The 19,898-nt window shown below is 39.8% G+C and overlaps 1 protein-coding gene across 1 annotated transcript in view; it reads left to right on the top strand.

Annotated features, from left to right (window-relative positions):
• LOC105925031 overlaps positions 1-18,915 on the top strand; it is a 34,249-nt gene extending 15,334 nt beyond the window's left edge. Inside the window, exons 8-10 of the mRNA XM_036145846.1 lie at positions 2,348-2,526; positions 14,072-14,164; positions 17,853-18,915. Of these exons, the coding sequence (XP_036001739.1) occupies positions 2,348-2,526; positions 14,072-14,164; positions 17,853-18,278 (698 nt within the window). The 3' untranslated portion in view covers positions 18,279-18,915. The remainder of the gene's footprint in view (positions 1-2,347; positions 2,527-14,071; positions 14,165-17,852) is intronic.
• Positions 18,916-19,898: the final 983 nt, after the last annotated feature.

A 19,898-nucleotide genomic window follows, 5' to 3' on the forward strand; every position in this document is an offset into this window, starting at 1 on the left:
AAGACTTGGTTAGCAGCCAAATGCACCGACTGATTAGAAAATGAGAGAAAAACCTGGAACCGAACACGAGAATAAATACAGAAATACTAAATGAATGCAAAATGCCACAGTGGCGAAGGCGAAAGGATAAAATCTGTAACATCTTTCATGGCTTGCAGCCAACATCACCGGTATGGACTCCCTGAAGCATGGTGAGGTCATGATGGGGGGGAACAGGCCCTCTGACCTTTGCCTGATCCAACATGTGTGCAGATATAAATATAAAACGGCTTTTATGCAAACTTACTGAAAACTCAAAGCTGCTCCCTAAACCTGACGTGAACTTATGTGGGTTTATTTTTAATAATTGCTTTTACTGCTGTAAACATGTTTACCGTTTAAAAACCTGTCAGATTATTTATTGGTGTGTATTTTTAGGAATTTATATTCATCAGATTCATTATGGAGCTAAATTGGGGCAAAAAAGAGTAAAACTTGATTGTGATCCTACGCGCTATCATTCTGTAGATTATTTGGTGCATTTTAGCGTTCTGAGTGACGGGAGATGGAAATTAGCGCCAGTTATAATCTTGCATGTTTACATTGTGTCTATTAATATGCATTTTCCCTTTTACAAATAATAATAATAAAAAAAAAAACTGTGACCCAGTTTCAATGTGCTGGAAATTGATCCCAGTTACAACACATGTGAGCAGGCTTGTTACAGAAAATGGTGAGGAAGTTACGGAAGAGGATTAGGGCCACTCAAAAAAAAAAAAAAAAAAAAGTTACTCAATTCTGACTTTCTCAGAATTCTGAGAAAAAAATATGAATTCTGTGAAAAAAGTCAGAATTCTGAGAAGGAAGTCAGAATTCTGACTTTATTCTCAAAATTCTGAGAAAAAAAAATCAGAATTCTGAGAAAAAAGTCAGATGAGAGCCAAGTCAGAATTGAGTAATTTTTTTTTTTTTTTGATTGGCCTAATCCTCTTCCGTAGTAAGTTGTAGGACTGAAGCGCTGCTTGTTTTCCGGCCAGACATGCAAACAGAGGCTCTGTAATCCACCTGATTTATTTCTTTTTTATCACAGCAGGACGTGTCAATCTGCACGCGTCGTTCTAGCACGTGCAGATTTATTTTATTTCCACGCCTGTCTCTGGGTGCGTAGCCTCTTTTTTTCTCAGTAGCTGTAACTCTACTGGTGTCACAGCGTCCTTCATATTCAGTTATATCACATTTCTCTGCCTTCAAGGACGACACTCCCATAAATAATGACAGATTACATTGTGGCTGCGGAGGCTATGCCGTATTGATTAAAATGGGAAAAAGAACAAAACGTTTGTCTCACATCCTTTATGCAGCGCTTCGTCCTCTTATGCCCTCAGACTTTCTTCGGCCGCAGCGCTGCCCTCCGTCCCAGACTCCTCTGCTGCGTTTTTTTTACATATTTACAAAGATTTCTCCATCTGTTGCCCTCAGATGCGACCGGATCTGGGTTCTGCACTGCGAATATGGATTTAAAAATAAGTATAATGTTCTTAAAGTTAGTCTATTTGTCCTTGATTTGATCAGGTGAAGAAAATTATCTGCCACTGGAATGAGTATTTTGACCCCTGAAATAAGATAATTAGACATCCTGCACCTGAAATAAGATAATAGAGTTCAGTTGTTCCTATTTTAAGTGCAGAAGTCTTATTCCATTGGCAAATCATCTTATTTTCCTGCTCAAATCAAGGAGAAATATACTAATTTTAAGAAAATATTGCTTATTTTTAGTTCTGTTTTTGCAGTGTGCCGTTAAAATGTGTCTCTACATGCGTCTCAGATGACTTCATGATCAGATGTCACCTTCCTGTGCCGCATGCAAAGTGGAGAAACTGGGATTTGTGACCTTAGGAGTACCTGAAGAGTCTTAAGTTCTGCATCCTCTCCTGAAGAATGCCCTGGAAAAACTAACAAACAGTAGATGGCCAAACTTAGCCGCCACGTTCCTTTAGACGTCAGGAACTCAAGTTCCTGTTAAAATAAGACTCAAACAACAAGCCAGGCCAATAACGACCCTAACGACTCCCCACTTCAGAGGCGTGGACCAGTTTTGGTTCAATTTGTGTGTTATCTAAACCATTACAAGGCCTTTGTTGGTCAGTACTATAAAGCTTGGAGCTCCGCACTACTCCAGACATTTTGAATGGAGAAAGCTTTCTGGATAGGAAGCAAAACGTCTTCAAACTTAAAAAAAAAAAAAGTCCAGTTATTTTGTTTTTTTTACTTTTTTGGAACTCAAACAACAAGTTTTTGTTTTGTTCATTTCTAATTTGAAGAACAACGGCGAAGCCTCACGATTTCTCCCCGTGTCTCTGATTTTCAGCCTACAAGCTGCCCCCCGTGGCCGTGGCCATCCTGTCCATGCTGGGCCTGATCGCCTTCATGGTGCTGGTGTGCCTGCTGTCCTGCCTCTACAAGATACACAAAAGAAACGAGAAGAACAGGAAGCTGACGCTCATTGCTCAGCAGGCAGGGAAAGGAGACGGAGAGGCTTTCAGACAGGTAATTCTCTGTTTTCTGCCGCAGAGATGGACGCGGGACACGGCGGAGGTGGCTGTGGTGGAGCTCTGGGATCCTTTCGGCCGCATTAGTGCAGCTTGTTATCCAGGCGGAGTGACGTGTGAGACAGTCTGAGGGGATTAAGGATAGAGGGAGGCTCTGTTCCTGCTGTGGCAAGTAGAGATGTCCGGTCCTGATGAGAGCCAGATTCAGCAGAACGCCATGACTGAAGAGGAGGTCGTTATGCCACCTCCGTCTCTGCAGAGCCCACATTTTGGTTGCTGTGACGCACCGGTTCAGTGGCGCTGGCTGCAGAACAAGGCGAGGGTTTTCAGGCTGTACACAGCTTATAGCCGGAGTGTAAATAAATGTCCTGGTACCTTGATTCGTGGCCGATGAAGATGAGGAGAGAGCTGTAAGAGCGTTAGCTGCGGCACCTAATGGAGAGCAGGGTGGCATCCCGTCAGATTGGGTCTGAAAGCTGGACGCTGTCCCGGTCCGCCGCCTCAGAGAGCAACGCGGCGCCCCAGATCCACGCAGAGTCTTGTAATAGCAGCCAGTGACCTCGAATGGAGCGTCTAGCTAGCTTGATTTCTGTAGAAACTTCCATAATGTGAAACGGCTGAAAGCTTCGTCTCCCCTCACACATTTATGAGCTTTTTTTTCCCCCCACACATAACCCACATTTACCACTGCAGACTGGGAGCCCATCACCATAGCTGCAGCTTTGCAGATGCTCTTATAAACGCACTCAAATCTTTACGCCTGTCGATTTTTTTTTCTTCCTCCTACTAACAAATCCACTTTGTAGACAAACTGCTCTCCTTCTGCCTAATTTATCTCAACTAACCGCTGTATTGGTAAATAGAAAAAAGAACAGTATTACTCACTTAATCTGTCTGTGTAAAGATCAGAAGCAGGGGACCCAGAATTCAGCCAGACCAGCAGAGGTTCAGTTCAGGTTTCTCTTTTATTAACAAAATCAAAGACAGGGAAAAAGCCAAATAGATCGTCAAACCAAAAAAAAACGGCACAAAAATAAACAGACTAAACGGGGCAGGCAAGGCAGGAACAGACAGAACAGGATGGCTCAGATCTCTGGAGACAAGGGGGTCAAAAATCCAAAACGCAAACCAGAAACTTGCAGGAGGAGACTCACCCATACTCAAACAGACGACCTGGCACTGATGTCTGGCCTCAACAGTTTATATGGAGGTGGAAGCAGGTGAAACCGGTGAGAGGTGATTGCAGGAGGGGTGGAGTTAGGCAGGCGTGCAGAGTAAGTAATTAGACCAGACATCAGTGCTGAGGCTCAAAACAAGACCAGATCAGAAACCAAACTTAAAACAATAACTGAGAAACCTCAAAACTCACACTAAGACACAAACCAAAACTAAGACAGAACTCCAACTGTGACAGGACCTAAAACACAAATAAACCAAAAAGCAGGGAAAAGCTAACTTTAACCAAATCATAAACAGGAATCAAGACAGAATATTACAGTCTGTGGTCATAATTATTGGTGGATATGCAGAAATAAATAATGTTTGCGTGAGTTAATCCCAAAAATGTTGTATTTCACTATGCTACACATGCACTTTAGCTGGTGAACTGCAAATCTGCAGCATAGTTGCATTTCCATTGACCAACAAATTGCGCAAATTGTAATCATGGAAATAAATTTGCTTAATGGAATCACAATTTCAAAAATACTTCTATTTTTTTTGATAAAAGGTTTTTGCGCTAAGATGAGGTGGTTTGTTAGCCATATTGAAATTGGTATATTTTGCAAGAACTGCAATGGAAACAGTTTTTCCGCATCACACGAGTCACATGATCAACAACTGGATGTTACTGCTGGTGAAATAGACGAAGAAGACAACAGGAAGAAGCAGCAGAATGACGGCACGGCATGTTTGGATTCACGACGAGACGGCGTGTTTTTCACATTTAGTTCGTGACAGGGGTATTATCAACGTACTAGATTAAAAACAGCAAAGAAATGCGAGCATTTACTAAGATCTTCAACCGACCATGAAGGAAGCGGGGTTCAAAATCTTACGTTCAAAACGGAAAACTGTGAAACAGAAATACCCGGAGGAGAAGAGAAACATCGGCAAAAGAGGAACCGATGAAAAAATGTAAATACTTCTCCCTCGTGGACAAGATACTTACGTAAATAAACATATTATCGTATGATTTTAATTGCATTTCGTACTTAATGGAAACACTGCAATTGTGAAAATGTGTTTTATTGAAATAAGCAGAATATTGACAATGTTTGCGCACATTTGTGATGGAAACGCAACTATGGGTACATTTACAAAACAGCAGCTACAGACAGAAAACACCAGGATACGTTCCCTTTTCTCGGAAAGATAAATATATGAATGAGTGAGACTAAACATAGTTTTAGAGCATGCTATTAGCATTAGCAGTCATCGTTTAGCTGAGTAAATAGTCAACATATGTCACAATGTCTCACAATAAGGATCAAGTGTGAAATGCATCATTTCCTCAAACTAAAAGGAATGTTTTGAGTTGTTTAATAGTTATTTTTAGCTTTGTAACCTTAAATTTGCTCAACTCCTATGATACTTTCAGTGTTTCTCCAAACTAACGTCCCTCTGATTCCTCTCTGCGTGTAAGATACTGAGTATTCATTAATACCCCAAACAACCACACTTTAAATGGCCCAAACCATATTTTTCTAAGCTTTAAAAGTCATCTAAGGAACCCTTTAGTGACATTTGCACAAAAAAAAGTCATGTTTTAATCTGTAATGGAAGTATGAACACAATGTGTTTTTTTTTTGTGAAGTTTTTTTTCCTTTATCCCGTATCTGAGAAAATCAGCCCATTTGTGCCCTGAGCGCCATGATTAGCTGCCATATTAACATGCATTTATTCATTTCAGCCAAGAGTTTAACACCCACCAGGAAACATTTGATTTTTAGTTTGCTCAATTGTCCACGACTGATTATAATTTTGTGCCACTAATCAGCCTTTAGAGTAAGTGTTTCGCTTTTTAAATAATGTACTAAAAAAGAGCTTTTTTTAAGGCCATTACCATGTTTTATCGTTCTATAAATGTTAATCTTGAATAACATGGCGTTATTATATGTCCCTTTGTTGTCCTGCTTTATACTGGCTGATTAACTGATTTGGTAATTTGGAGTTTTGACCATAATCACCAAAATAACATCTGAATTTCAAATTAAAGGATCCCCTGTTCAAAAGCACCTAAACATCAGGTGCATAAATAATTCATTATTCTGCACAATAGTAGCATAATTCAAACATTATAGGCTTAATAAAAAACAATATATGTCCAAATCACCTTTAAATGGAACAATAAACAATTCATCTGGGATCCATTTAAAATCTTGACACCGAAATTCGGCGTTTTGACACAATTAACAATTAGTGGGAGGTATTCTCCAAAGCCTTTTGTTTAATTTTGATTGTCATTCAAAGCCGATGTCCCCCTCATTCCTCAAGCAGTCTTCACAGCAAATGTGGCTTGAAAGTAATTGAATCTTCAGAGCAATTAAAAAGCCTCCGCAGGCAGAAGACGCGCTCATCGTAAACAGCAGCCGCCGCAGAGACTGATTGCTTCTCGGGGACGATTAGGTTATGCCAAGTGTTCGCAATAATGATATGCCGCATCACAAGCTGAGATTATTTATGTCACACTTCAGGTCACAATTGTTCTGGGATCCAAGCTAATAAATGTTTCAGACCTTTCATACGAGAGGCCTGACGGCGCTCTAACCACCGCCATCCAACACCGATTCGGCTGTTTGACATCAGCAGAGCGCATTATGTGCGTTATTCGCAAATATCAGTAAAAAACCATTTGTCTCTGTTTCTAATAATTGTCTGCTTCCTGTCACCGTGGAGTCTCTAACTTGTGTTGGATTTATATATTTGTTTTTTTCTTCTGGCAAGAACAGCTTTATGTCTAATTGCGGTCTCATTTTTTCTTTATTACAGCAGATTTAACACAGTTTAAGATGCTTAATGCCCCGCTTATGTTTCCACAAGTCATTAGGTCCTCTTTTCATCGCTAAACCTTAATGTTTCTGATTACTTTTGTAGCCGATCTCTGTTGTTATGCAAAGATGTGATCAGGATTCTTTGCATATTCTCTTTTAAAAAGGCTATAGTGGAATAGTTTATTTCTGACATAAAACATTTGAAGCCCATCCATGTTTTCACCAAGATGAAGGAGCAGCCATTAGACCCACATTTCACATTTGTCTCACCTCCTACATACAGTGTTTTAATGTGTTTGTCTACCTTTGTGTTTGCGCCTCACTGACCTTTAAAGCTAATGATGGTGTTAGCATCTATGCTAGTTTTGCTAATAGACACAAACTGCACCCTATTTGCCTCGAAGGTTAGGATAGAGAATGAGGTCACATGCAAGTAAAACATGTTCCTGTAGTTGGAATAGCAGGGAGATTTTCAAATTATTGTCAGTTTTCAGGCTAACTACTATTAGCTAACTATTGTTAGCTACTGTTAGCTAACAATAGTTAGCAACTGTTAGCTAATAGTAATTAGCTAACACTAGCTAATAGCTAACTTCTGTTAGCTAATAGTAGTTAATAGCTATGTTTTCCTTATTTGTTCATGCATTCAGACATGTTTAATTCACTGACATTGTCACATTTTGTAGGTTGTGTTTTGGATCAAAATGCAGATTAGCTATCAGAAGTATAAAAAAGTCACTTTTATAATTGCAACCATCACTGTATTTTAGATGTTTGGCAGCCATGTTGGATTTTTAGGTTCAGGTTGGTGTGGGATCTCCTGATTTTTCAAATCAAACTTTAAACTTCTGCGCAACGTTTCAGTTGATTTTTTCCCCCAACTTGGGACTCTTAAATTAAGGATTCTCAGAATCAGCTTTTTGGACATGTTTGTGCGCATAAACAAGGAATTTGACTTTGGTTGCAGTTTGCTCTCAATGTACATGTTAAATATAAATATATAATAATTGGTGGGAAATAAAACATTTTTTGTTGCTCTCAGTTGATATTTTGTATATATAGCTTTTCATTTTATTTTCTTTCTTTCAACAAAATAGAATGACAAGGTTGAATTAGTACAAATATGCATGGTATTGTTCCGGACACTCTGGCACTGTTAAGTGTCCATCAGAGAGACACCCTGGGAGAAGAAACTGTCTAACTTTTGCAAAAAGCAGTCGGTAGCGGCAACCCAAAAATAAAAGTCTAAACAGTTTGTGTCCAGGATAAGAGGGATCTGCAGAGATGTTGCCGCCCCTTTTTCTTCACCCTGGACCTGTACACGTCCTGGGTGGGGGGAAGGTCAGCCCTGAAGATCCTATCTGTAGACCCGACATACATAAAATCTATGCCAAATTTAGTTTTTCATATTATCAAACCCAATAACAACGAATAAAAAATGTCTTTTAATGTCCGGCGTCTCTGTCTTTCCAGGTTCTCAGTTATTTAGCCGTAACATAAGTTATAAAGTTCTTGGCTCTCGAACACATGATCTTAACTCTCCCTAAAGTAATTTCAATGAAATTTTGTGCTCTTGCTTAAACTTTCCTCACTTTCCTCCTGATATTGCATCTTAAGCTCTTCTGGTAAGAAGTAATTTCAGTCCTCCAGCTAACTGACATTTCACCTTCAACCATCCAATCTGCTGCAGCTTCGTCAGCAGATTCTTTCAGCCTCTCAGCGTTCGCTTCGCATTTTAGCAGAAAATGTAATTTCTCTAGTGTCACAGTTGTTTATGTCCCATTTGCAAAATCTCTCCTGCACAACATTTTCATTCTTTCCGCTGTCAAATCTTTGCATTTTTGTGCAAATCTCAGCAGAATTGTGATTTTATTTTTTTATTTTTTGATCAGGTGTGGCGATATTCTTCCAGGTTTGCATCATAGTTTAGGGGTGAAGTACTCCCGCAGCAACAAGGTCATGGTTTGAGTGGTTTGCAAACAAATCTTTTAGTTTATTACGTGCAGATATGCGTGTGTTTCATATCGTATGTTTGCATTTGCAGAGTTGAATAATCTGACGTGGTGAATGTGCAGAAAACAGGCTTTCTTGCACATAAATGGATGTTTCTGACTTTAAAGCTAATGGTGTTGCATGTTTATTACTTTCCCCCCCCTCAAACATTAAGGAGCTTCAAACGGCGCCTCTTCTCGGTGAGAGATTTGTGTTCTGGCCTCCTCTGGTTCCTCCTCCTCCTCTTCCTCCTCCGTTTTCTTTTTTGATATTCAGAGAGTCGTGCTGCTTCTGCGCCAGACAAGTTCCTTAGATCAACTTTGTTTCTGTGACAAACTTTCTGGTGGCCGCTTTAGAAATGTGTGTGTTCGGTATCTTTGAGACTGTTTGCGATAACATAAAGCCATTAAAGATATTGAGCACTCAATGACTCCTGCAGAGCCAAGAGAAACTGCAGCCATCAGACGTAATGATCGAGCAGATGTTGATTGAAGACCTAATTTGACTTAAAGTCGATGAATTACTTCAAGCAGATCTGGCACCGAGACTTGAAACAAAGTGTCTCTGTTATCCTTATAGACTTGTCAGGATTCATGTGACTGGCCTGCAGCTGTGGCATCATCTCTTATTTACAACGTTGCTGCATAATGTGGCATGGAAATTAGGATGTACACGTAACCAGCAGTGAGGGATAGAAAACAAAGTTGGAAATCGATGTAAAATGAATTATTAAATATTTAACGATTGCGAGGAGTTTATGCATCTCTGTCTTAATGGGTTGAGACAAACAGGGAGGTCGATTGGCTTCTATCAAAGAAAACCGTCGCTTCCTCGGGTCCAGAGACCTGTGTTTGGTAGTGGGTTGGATGCAGTTAATCTTTTATTTATTTTTAAATTGTATTTGACTGGGAAGGTCAGTTGACAACGAGTTCTCCTTTACAACCACGGCCTGGCCAAGAGGGCAGATGCAAAGTGAGAATAAAAGAGCCTGACGCATAAAAATAATATTCTGGTGCAGGACTTTATACAAATGACATAATTTTATTTTCAGTAACAATAAAAAAATTGGGGGAAAAGGTCAATTATGAAAGTTGTTACACTAGTTTTCTGTCCCAAAATAAGCCAAAACCTCTCTGGATTATTTTTTATCGGAGTTCCTTTAAAATGACCTGCAGTATGAAGGAAAAATTGTGATTAATAAATGTTTAAAATCATTATGAAAATACAAACAAAAAGACAAAACACAATGTAAAATCTAATTCTGATAAGATAATGTGATAGTTAACAAATTAAATATCTTCTTCTCTTAAATTGTTAGTCCAGCTGATGGCAGGTATGAAGGCAAAGCAGAAGAGCTAAACAAATAAAAGCATTATTGTATTATTTTCAGCAAGTTTTTCTCTTATTTTAAGTTAAATAAATGTTTAGTAGATTAGTATACTTCATTTAATATAACAGTTTTAGTTGTTCAGCACATGTCCAGACCAGGGAAGTGAGGAAACTAAACAGGTTTAAAATAAAAAACACACTAATGCAGATGTGCATCAGAATCGTTCTGTATGCACTCTGTACATACAAAAGGACAATAAAGTTGTCTAAGTCTAAGTCTAAATCTAAGAGAGTAAATGCATCATTTTGGGAAGAAGTTTCTGCATCTAGATGGAATGAAGACGGACAGGAAAGAGGTGTACATAACATATCAGCCCAGAGCCAAGGTTTGCAGGTTGCCAGGTTGAGTTTGGGGCCGTGTGCAAGAAATAAATAAATAACAGCAAAGCACCAGATAGGATTGTGTGAGAAATGTCAGTGAAAAATGTTCTTATTAGTTTTTAGAAACACAAAACCTCCGGGGAGAGGATGAGAAATAAGACGAGGGCGGCAGGAATTCGCTCTGAAAGGTTATTAGAGCACCGCAGAGGGAGCTGTTGAATATCTGATGGGGCGGCGGGGTTTTTAGGGGATATAACGCACAGCCGGGGCTGGAGATCGAGCAACTTAATGAGATTCTGTATGTTCTAGTTGTTTTGTTTAGGAAGGGAGACCTTTTAGGTGTGAACACAGTTTCTGAACCACGCTGTGGACCAGAAGATGGTGGTAATACACCCTGTTTGTGCTGAAACGTTCATTTCTAGACAAATTTAGATTTCTGCTCCCTCTAAAAGAACCATCAGTCAAATATATACATTATTTTTTACACGTCTCCAGACTGTGAAAATGTCAGGAGGTCTAGCTTCAGCTGTAAAGTGAAGTTTCACCCAGTCACGGGGCTGAAAACACGCGCCTCTCGCTGAGCATCACAGGAATCTCTATTTCCCTCGTTCAGATTTTCTTTCCCTCTCTGCTGAATTAAAAACCAACAACCTGTTTATTTTCATGAACCGTCATCACAAGTGTTTCCAGTAAAGCTTCAGGGCCAGATTAAAGATCTCGTTGGGCTGACTTAGTGCTCCTTTTGCACACATTTCTATCCTCGGTGTGTTATTGTAAAAGGTAAATCATGATGTAAATGTTTGTGTGTGAGAGAACATGCGCTGGTTTCTGTGCCGTGAAGCTAATTTAACAGAAAACAAGTCTGTTAGTTTTTTTTTTCTGTGTTTGTTTGTCGTGTTCATGTTGTGCCGTTATTAAATGTTTGGAAGTAATAAAGTAAAGCCTGCTGCTTTAACACTTATTGCTACAGTCTCACTTGTCAGGAAAATTAGAGTTAACGATCGGCCTGCCAGGAGTTTTGATCTTATTCAAAAGCAGATTTTGTGAATTTTGCCTCAGCTGATTTGTTTTTCTGATTTGTATTCCTGCCGTATCATTTAAAAGCTAGTGAAATTTGTCGTCTGTATTTAACTCTTTAACTCTGTATTTAACAGCTTTTACAGCGCCCAGGGACCAATCTGGAGCTTGTTTAGGGACCCATGGTGGCAGTCTTTGGGATTTGAACCGGGGACTTGCAGTCTTCTCAGAACGCAAGTGTGGTTCTTTAACCACTGGGCCACCACTACACCATAGTACACCAAAGTAATATAAAGTTACTGAATAAATAAGGAAAAAAACATAGTTTATCATCACTGCCAAATATTGAAATCATCGTTAAGACCTAAAATCTTAAAGTGTTTGTTTTTTTATCATTATATCATGTTTTTGTATAAGTCTGTCATTATTTTTACTTTCAAAATCAACCAAAACAAAAATCCTTTTACCGTTTTAAAGCTTTAAATCATTATGCATTTCCATTATTGCAGACTTAGCCCTGTAACGAGCCATGCATTCAGGCGAGTTGCGTCCATGAGCTGCAGGAGAGTAGCTCTCCAGGACGGGACGTCTCTGTCCAAAAGATTTATAGGATCCTTCAGAATCCCTTAAAGCAGTGAATCTCCACACTTATCTGAAGTTTTCTAGATGTGTCTCTGCTCCACACGCCTGAATCAAGCCTTCATTCGCTCCTCAGCGGCCATCAACGGCTGCAGAAGCTCGTTAATCAGCCGTTCGTTTAAACCAGGCGTGAGTCAGCAGGGATCCACCGGAAACACGCAGGACAGCGACTTCTGGGGACCAGGATGCCTTAAATTACACACAAACATTTAGAAAGCTTAGAAAGACTGCTGTTAATGCCAGGTGATCTAAATAAGAGAATATTTCTTTACTAATTGATACATTTTTCCTGTTTTTTTTAATGTTGTAACTGTTAAAGCTGCAGGTTTTTCCTCTTTTCTTATGTGCGTCTGTGTTCATCGTTCATGTGTGTTTGTGACTTCCTGTTTTCCTTGAATCTCGTAACGTTTGTTATCATGACAGCTGATTATTTGTTGCATTGTGATGGTGGAGGTTGAGACGATGGACGACGCGCTCTTATAGATCTTAGAACAGGGACAAAACACACACTGACCAATGTCAGCGGCTGGGACGATAAAGCCAAGTCTCTATAAGACGGAGAAATCTCAGCCTGTGTTAGACCTCGAGAGAAGTAAAATCTGACGCGTTGATCAACGGCGGGTTCTCCACGATCTGACATGTTCAGCTTGAGCCTCTTCTAGTAAAGCTTTAAGCAGAATGAGAAACTAAACATGAGCATTTAAAAAGAAGAAAAAAGAACTAGTGATAATCATGTCATCATCCAGAGAAAACAATGGAAAATAAAACATTTGAATATGTCCGCTCTCGGCTTCTATACTTTTTGAAAAATCTCATTAGTTTTAAAATTGCAATATCTTGCCCCGCCCTAACTGTGATAAACCAATTGTTTGGATAATAAGTTTAATTTCATGAGTCACAGCGAGGCTGAGTTCCTGTCAGAATATACTTAAACCTCTCTGACAACATGAATCTGGCTTAAAAGATCTCAAACAACAGATGAGAAAATAAGTCGGTGACGTCGTCAGTCCTGTAAGGCTAAGGTTTTGGAACACCAGCGAAACACAAAGAAATTCATCCATAAATGGAGAAAACCTGAAATAGTGGAGAATTTTTTTGCACTTTTTGAATTGAGAAAGCTTCCTGGAGAGGAAGCGAAACGTCTTCAACTACGGAAAACAAGTCCAGTTGCTTTTTTTTAAACTTTTTTTTTGGAATGACCATGACCTGGATGACAGAGAACCTTCACCAACAATAGTGGAGAACGTTCTGAGGAGTCAACGGCTCATCTCGGAGGTCACGGAAAAAAAACAGAACAGCTAAAGAACCACAGATTTTGTTCTCAGCTGAGTTCACGGCTCAAAAACTAGGGAAAACAAAGGCCTCCGTGAGAAATTTCTGAGTCTAAAACTGATGCAGACCCAAAAGGACATTTTAACGATCCCCAAAGAGAAATTATTCTGTGGACCGACAAGACAAACGTGGAATTTTCTAGCGTAAAACTAACATCTCGGAAACCGGCCGTCCCTACTGACAGTCCAGCACGGTGGTGGCAGTGTGATGGTCTGGTGCTGCGCTGCTGCTTCAGCGCCGTGGGAACTCGCTGATGGCACCATAAGTTCTAATCTGAAGGAGAACGTTGGGTCGGTGCGTGGCAATGATCCAAAGAACACCAGCAAGTGCGCTTTTTAAATTCCTCATTGTTCTGGAGTGGCCTAGTCAAAGTCCAGGCCTAAATTGGGTTGAAATATCGTGGCTTCTTCTGTAAAAGTGGGACAAAGTTCTTTCACGGCGACCTAAACGACTCGTCAGCAGCTACAATGCGGTTATTAGACTCAGGAGGCGATTATGTTGCCAGGTTTGTTCTCTTGATGAGCAGAATCCTTTGAAAACTGCTTCTTGTTTTTACTTTTACTTTTACTTCCATCTGGTTTCAATCTTACTTTAATGTTTCAAAACAAATATTTGAGTTTTGTTTCCACTTGGCGAGAGCAAACATCTCTGAAGCAGGGCAGCCTCCTCTCAGCCTCCACAGATCTCTGTGAGCTGGATGTGGTCGGTGTGTGGGTGTTCTCCGTGTTCTCCATGTTCTCCGTGTTCTCCGTGTTCTTTGATGACCGGCTGTGACTCAAACCCTCAGCTGTGGGGATGCTACGCTGCCGTGGGGTGAGACCCACTCATGCTGTGGGGATGTGTGTGTGTTTGTGGGTGCAGGTGGTCCATGACGCGTACATCAGGTTCACAGAGGAGTCGCTGACGCAGTCGGTGTGTGACCAGCCGTCAGAGGCCACCGAGGTCACCATTAAGGTAAGAGAAAAAACCAAAAAAAAGCTTTAAATTGTTTAAATTGTTTATTATGTTTTACATTTCTGCTGCTTTAAGGTTTTCTTCTTGGATTATTTTTGACATTTTCTTCTGTAAAACGTTCTTTTTCAAACTTGGAACCAATTATTTACAGTTTTTCAGTTTTTCTGTTCATCCATCTTTATTTTCCATTAACTTTCCTACAAACTTCTTGGTTTTGTTTCTCTTTCTTTTACTCTTTTTTAATCGTCTCTTTTTTTTAAGACTTTCCAGTTAGATGATTGTTGGTTTTTATGTGGGTTGGCTTTCCTGTCCTGCAGCATTCCTAGTTTAGTTTTTACTGGTTAGTCATTTGGTTGATAAGGACCTTTGTTGTTTATTTGTTTTATGTTTATTTCACTCGTGTGGTTTATTATACAATATTTTATCTATTTTTTAGCAGCAGTTAATACATTTTTTCAATTAATTTATTAGTTTTCTTTAGAGGTGCTTGATAAATTTTCTTTTTTCTTTTTTTGCTAACCGGTCACCTCCAATGAGTGCTGCTGTCAAAGTCACATCTCCACTGTATGATAATAAAAAAATAAATTTCTATGATAAAAAAAATCAATATGTTTCTATGACAATAAATCAATAAGTTTTTATGATGAAAAATCAATGTTTCTATGATAATAAATCAATAAGTTTTTATGATGATAAATCAATACTTTTTTATTAGATCACTTTAATCAGTTTCTGTCTTTGTGTGAAGATTAATTTAACTTTATTGTTTATGTTTTGCCCAGTAGCACTAGTATCACCCTCTTTACACACCCATTCAATATATTATAATTAATAAAAAATTAATTTATTTGAGTAACTTCTCCACTGTGAGATCAATAAAGCTTATCTTAACTTCACTAAATGAGGTGTTACATAGACTGATTAAACATAGACTGATCTTTTCAAGCCTTTATTTCTGCTAATTATGATGATTTTATGCTTACAGCTGATGAAAACTTAGATTACTACATCAGACAAAATATCATTGTTAATATAATAAAGTGGAAAACTATGTTTAAGACCTGCTTAAGGGTTATTAATTTAAAAAATTCTAAGCGAGCCTCTCTGGAACAAGTATCATTTTATTGAACATAAAGATTTAAGTGGACCAAACATCTTCCTCACCACAGAGAGTCATCTCTCTCCATCTAACTCTGTTCTTCTGCATCTTCTTCTCTCACACCAACAACCTTCACGTCCTCTAGGCCTCCTGCCTAAATAATGACATTTTTATCGCACAAAACTTTAAACCCAAACTTTTAAAGCTGCAAAATTAGGCAGTAAACGCATATGAATGTCAGCGCCTCGTAATGGCAGCATGAAACGATCTGATTCTAAATTACCTTTATGTGCGTCGTTATATTAATGTGTTGCAGGTGTTTTGTTTTAGTCTAATCTTTAAGCTTAATAATGTGAGAACAAACCTAAACGGTCAATTAAAAGCGGCTAACAGCCCAAACTGAACATGTGTCTAAACGTAACCGTCCGTGACATGAAGGCAGTAAAACTGAATAAAATACCGCCGCGTTTAATTCTAATTGTGCACCGAGGTTAATGAAATTATTAAAGAATGTTTCTCTTTTTTTTATTTGTAGATGTTTTAGAAAATTTAAAAGCACAGTGAGGAATTGTTAGTCTGTCTCACTAGCTTCTTTAAGCTTAAATTGTAGGAAAAGCTTGAAAATCTGTAAAAGCATACACAAAGAGAAATTGTGTATGCTCTAAATAATTCTTATCATTAAGGATCACATGACACAGGATGTTGAGCGAATGGAGCAATAATTATCATAAATAACTTATTATACCAAAGTATAAGTGTTTAAATTATTATTTCTGTTGTAAAAGTTGTGTTTTATGATGAGAAGCGGCTGCTGCTGAGTTTCTCAGAGGTGCGTCCTCTTGAAGTATATCAATTAAAATCCAATAAAAGGCCGGAGCGTCAGGAATCGTCCCTGGGATTAGTCAGCAGAAACCGCCGGCAACAAAATGCCACCAAAGTGCCGATCGTAATTAAAAAGCAATCAACCTCAGACGCTGCTCTCAGCAGTGAAGTGGATTAAAGTTTATAGCAGGGACCTTTTGTGGGGCTGAAGGAGGCGCGGCGAGCGGGAAGCGGTCAGGGTTCAGGGAGCTTTCTGCCTCGGCTGATTGGAGTCACCGTGCTCCATCTTTGAGGATCAGACAGAAACTACAGTTTCTTTCTCTGATTCTGGTTCACTTATTAATCACAAATCGCCTCAGTGACTGTTTTACGCTTCAAGTTATTTACATTTAGCAGGACATGTTAGAGGGGGGATCGTTCCTGAAACGGGGAAAAACATTTTTATGCTGATTTAATGTGAGATTTTCTTCACTAAACTGCTTTTGTGTTTGATTTACATGACTCTGTTTGACCTGTTCAGAAGTCCAGATGTTTACATACCCTGAATAGAAAAGACACATTTTCTTTCCCTCTGTGTCTGAAAAAAATAAACTAAACTTGTTTGAAGATTTGATTTATGAGGTTCCCGAATGAAATGAAAGAGAACAATTTTCTTATTTAACTTTTTTCAGATTCTGAATATATATTCTGAATATAATATAATATGATTCCAGCAGTCAAAGAAGAACCAACACATTTGTGTAAATTTTTTTTTTAATCTTTTATTTCTCCCTACAATTTGTTTAATTTTTATTTTTTTCTTTATTTTTTTCCCTTTTTTCCTCTTTTTTTACCCTTTTTTCCTTTTTATTTCCCCCCTTTTTTCTTCCTTTTTTCTCTTTTTTCCCCTTTTTTATTCTTTTTTTCCCTTTCTTTTCTTTCTCTCCCCTTTCTTTTCCTTTTTTTCCCCCTCCACTCAGTGTTTTTCTTGAAGATATCGACCCTGGAGGTGTGAGTTTGTGTAAACCTGTAATTTCACTGAACCAAGCATTGATTTACTGCTTTTTCTCACATGATAGGATGGTGGTTAACCCTGGTATTACTTTTAATTTGAGGGAATGAATTATTATGGACGATAATTTTATATCTAAATCTCATTTTTTATAAAAAATGAGATTTAGAAACACAGTAAAATAACGTAGTATGACAGTAAAAGGTGTACAATTATGGAGTAATATGAAGAAATTAAAGAAACAAGGTCACTTAAAGTATTAATAATAATAAGTTAAATTAAGTGTATTGAGTGAATATGAAATTATGGAATAATTCAATGGTTTGTGACCAATTTGATAATCAATAATAATAATATTATATTATTACGAGAAATTTTGCATTTGATTCTTTTCTATACAATGTTCTTTGAAGAGGAAAGATTTTTGTGTTTTACATGTTTTCTTTTGTTTATGTGTAAAGAACTATGAGTTTGAATTATGCTACATAATATTTTTTGAATACTGTAAAATGTAATTACAGCTAATATGGATAACTGAGACAAGATGGATGGAAATACTGTAAAAAAAGATGAAGTAACAGAACTGATGCACAATTATTGTAAGATAAGGGGCAGATACCTTAAAATTGCTCCTTTTTATTCACGATGCATCGATTTGCTAGTGTTGCGTGTATGAATTTTAAAGTTATTTTTGAATGGAATAAATAAATGAATATTGGTTGTCTTTAAGATTCTATCCCCTCTTAATACTTTCTTCTTCTTCTTCTTCCTCACAGGGCCTGGAGGTGTCCAAACCAGGCCGCTACCAGACGCTCCCCTCGGACAGCTTTCTGGAAATGAGTGACTCCGGCGTGGAGTTCACCCACTCTGGCCTCCACCTGGACAGCGACACCGAGGCCGTGATGACCTACGCCTCCCACAAGCCCCTCCTGAACGCCGCCTCGCCGCCCGCCGTCACAGAAGCCGTGCTCTCCGACAGCCTGGAGGCCACCGCCGCCCCCGACGGAGACCTCAGCGCCGTGCGAACCCCGGACTCTGTCATGAGCGCCAGCCCCGCCTCCAACCCCCGCTCGGCCTCGGCCGCCACCCCCGACGGCAGCCTGCAAGGCGCCGCGTCCCCGGCCACGCCCTCCAGGGGCTCCGCGGAGACCGACCCGGCCCCGACGGAGGCGGAGGGAGAGGAGGCCGCCCAGAAGGAGTAACCAGGAAGTACCAGAGCGCCTCCGGAAGCTTTTAACGATCTAAACACGGACAAATCCTTTATCCGTCCTCCTGAAACATCAAATATAAAATATACAGAGGATGGCCGTAGATGTGCTGAATGCAAAAAAGAAATGCACAACAAATACGTCAAATTCACAAATGCACAGAGAAAAAATAAGAAAAAGAAAACTCCAACATGGCCGCCTATCAAAAGAACAAAGCAATCCAGTGCATGAAGTTCAGGAAGAGATAAAAGAAAAAGTCTTAGGGTCAGATCTAGACCGTTAGCGTAGACCACATGCATGCGTTAGGAAATAAAAACACTCCCCGCACTTCTATCACGCCCCAATCCTTTGCGTTCATGTCAAACCGGTTCAGTAACAGGAAAACGACAAGCGTCTGAGGCTACCGTCAGCTTTCAGTGAATCCTAGCTCCAAACGGCGAAGAGTTTTTCCTCTGAAGCAGCTTTGTCTGCCGCCTCAGAGAATCACGCCGATGATTGCATTTCAAGGCCGCTCCCACTCGCTGTGTTATTAACAGGACAAGCATGTCAGAGAAACATCCCCGCATCTCCGCTCGAAACTGCTGCTTTCAGCATCCGCTCGCCGGGATTAGCTACTCGAGGTGTTATTTCTAAAAAAAAAGAGGAGAGGAGAGACACCCTGCGAGATGAAACCGGTTCAAGTAGACTGAGCAGCAACACCTCTCTGCCGCTTGTTTCAAATATTGAGTGTCAAATCGGCAACATTTGAAGGATTCGTCTGGAGAAGCCTGTCAAGACGTCCGCTTTATCTCACTCAACACCTTGTCAGAAGCATCCTCATCGCCTGTTTTTGGTTTTTTTTTCCGGCTTCTGCTGGAGTTTGCATTCGCCCAGTTCTGGGAAAGGGAAAATTCAGGAAAAAAAACAAAACCCAGAGTGACATTTGTGTGACTTTCGGCGCAGCTCTTCAGAGCATAATTGGATTCCTGGTCTCTTTGCAGACAGACCAATTCACGGACGCCGTGGAGTGAGGGCCGGTGATAAAAGAGATGAAAGGGGGGGGGGGGCAGGGGGGGGGCGATTCGGGGAACAGATGAATGACATCCACGATTCAAAGCCCATTTTCATCTGGGCCCAGAACCCAACCTCACAGAGCTCTCATTATTGTAGCGCGGTTGTTTGGCAAATGGAAGTGGAGTGGAAAGATAAGTGGGTTCGGGGTGTGATAACGATCCAGCATTCAGCTTCAATAAAACGAGCGCTTATCAGAGGACGTCGGTGTGTGGAGGAGGCGGGGGGCGGCGGCGTTTCATGCCATTCAGCCCACGCTGTCAGACGCCGGATAGAGACGCGCCTCTGTCTGGCAGACTGGCTCTGCGGGTGAAAACCTTGAATTAAGGTAAGTTATTATAAAAACGATGCTCCCCAACAGTCGACCCAGTTCTGTGAAGCCCATTCCAACATGTAATTGGTGTAAACACCGATAGAAGTAACAGCTTCTCAACGGCTGCAGAAAAAACACTGTAAAACTGTAATTAACAAAATTAACATTGTAAATTTATTCATTTTACCCTCGACTATGAGTGTGAAAAAACTTCTCCAAACTACCTCCGTTTCATACAGGTTGAAACAAAA

The sequence above is a fragment of the Fundulus heteroclitus genome, chromosome 13, assembly GCF_011125445.2.
Source record: "Fundulus heteroclitus isolate FHET01 chromosome 13, MU-UCD_Fhet_4.1, whole genome shotgun sequence".
NCBI classification, from domain to species: Eukaryota; Metazoa; Chordata; class Actinopteri; order Cyprinodontiformes; family Fundulidae; genus Fundulus; species Fundulus heteroclitus.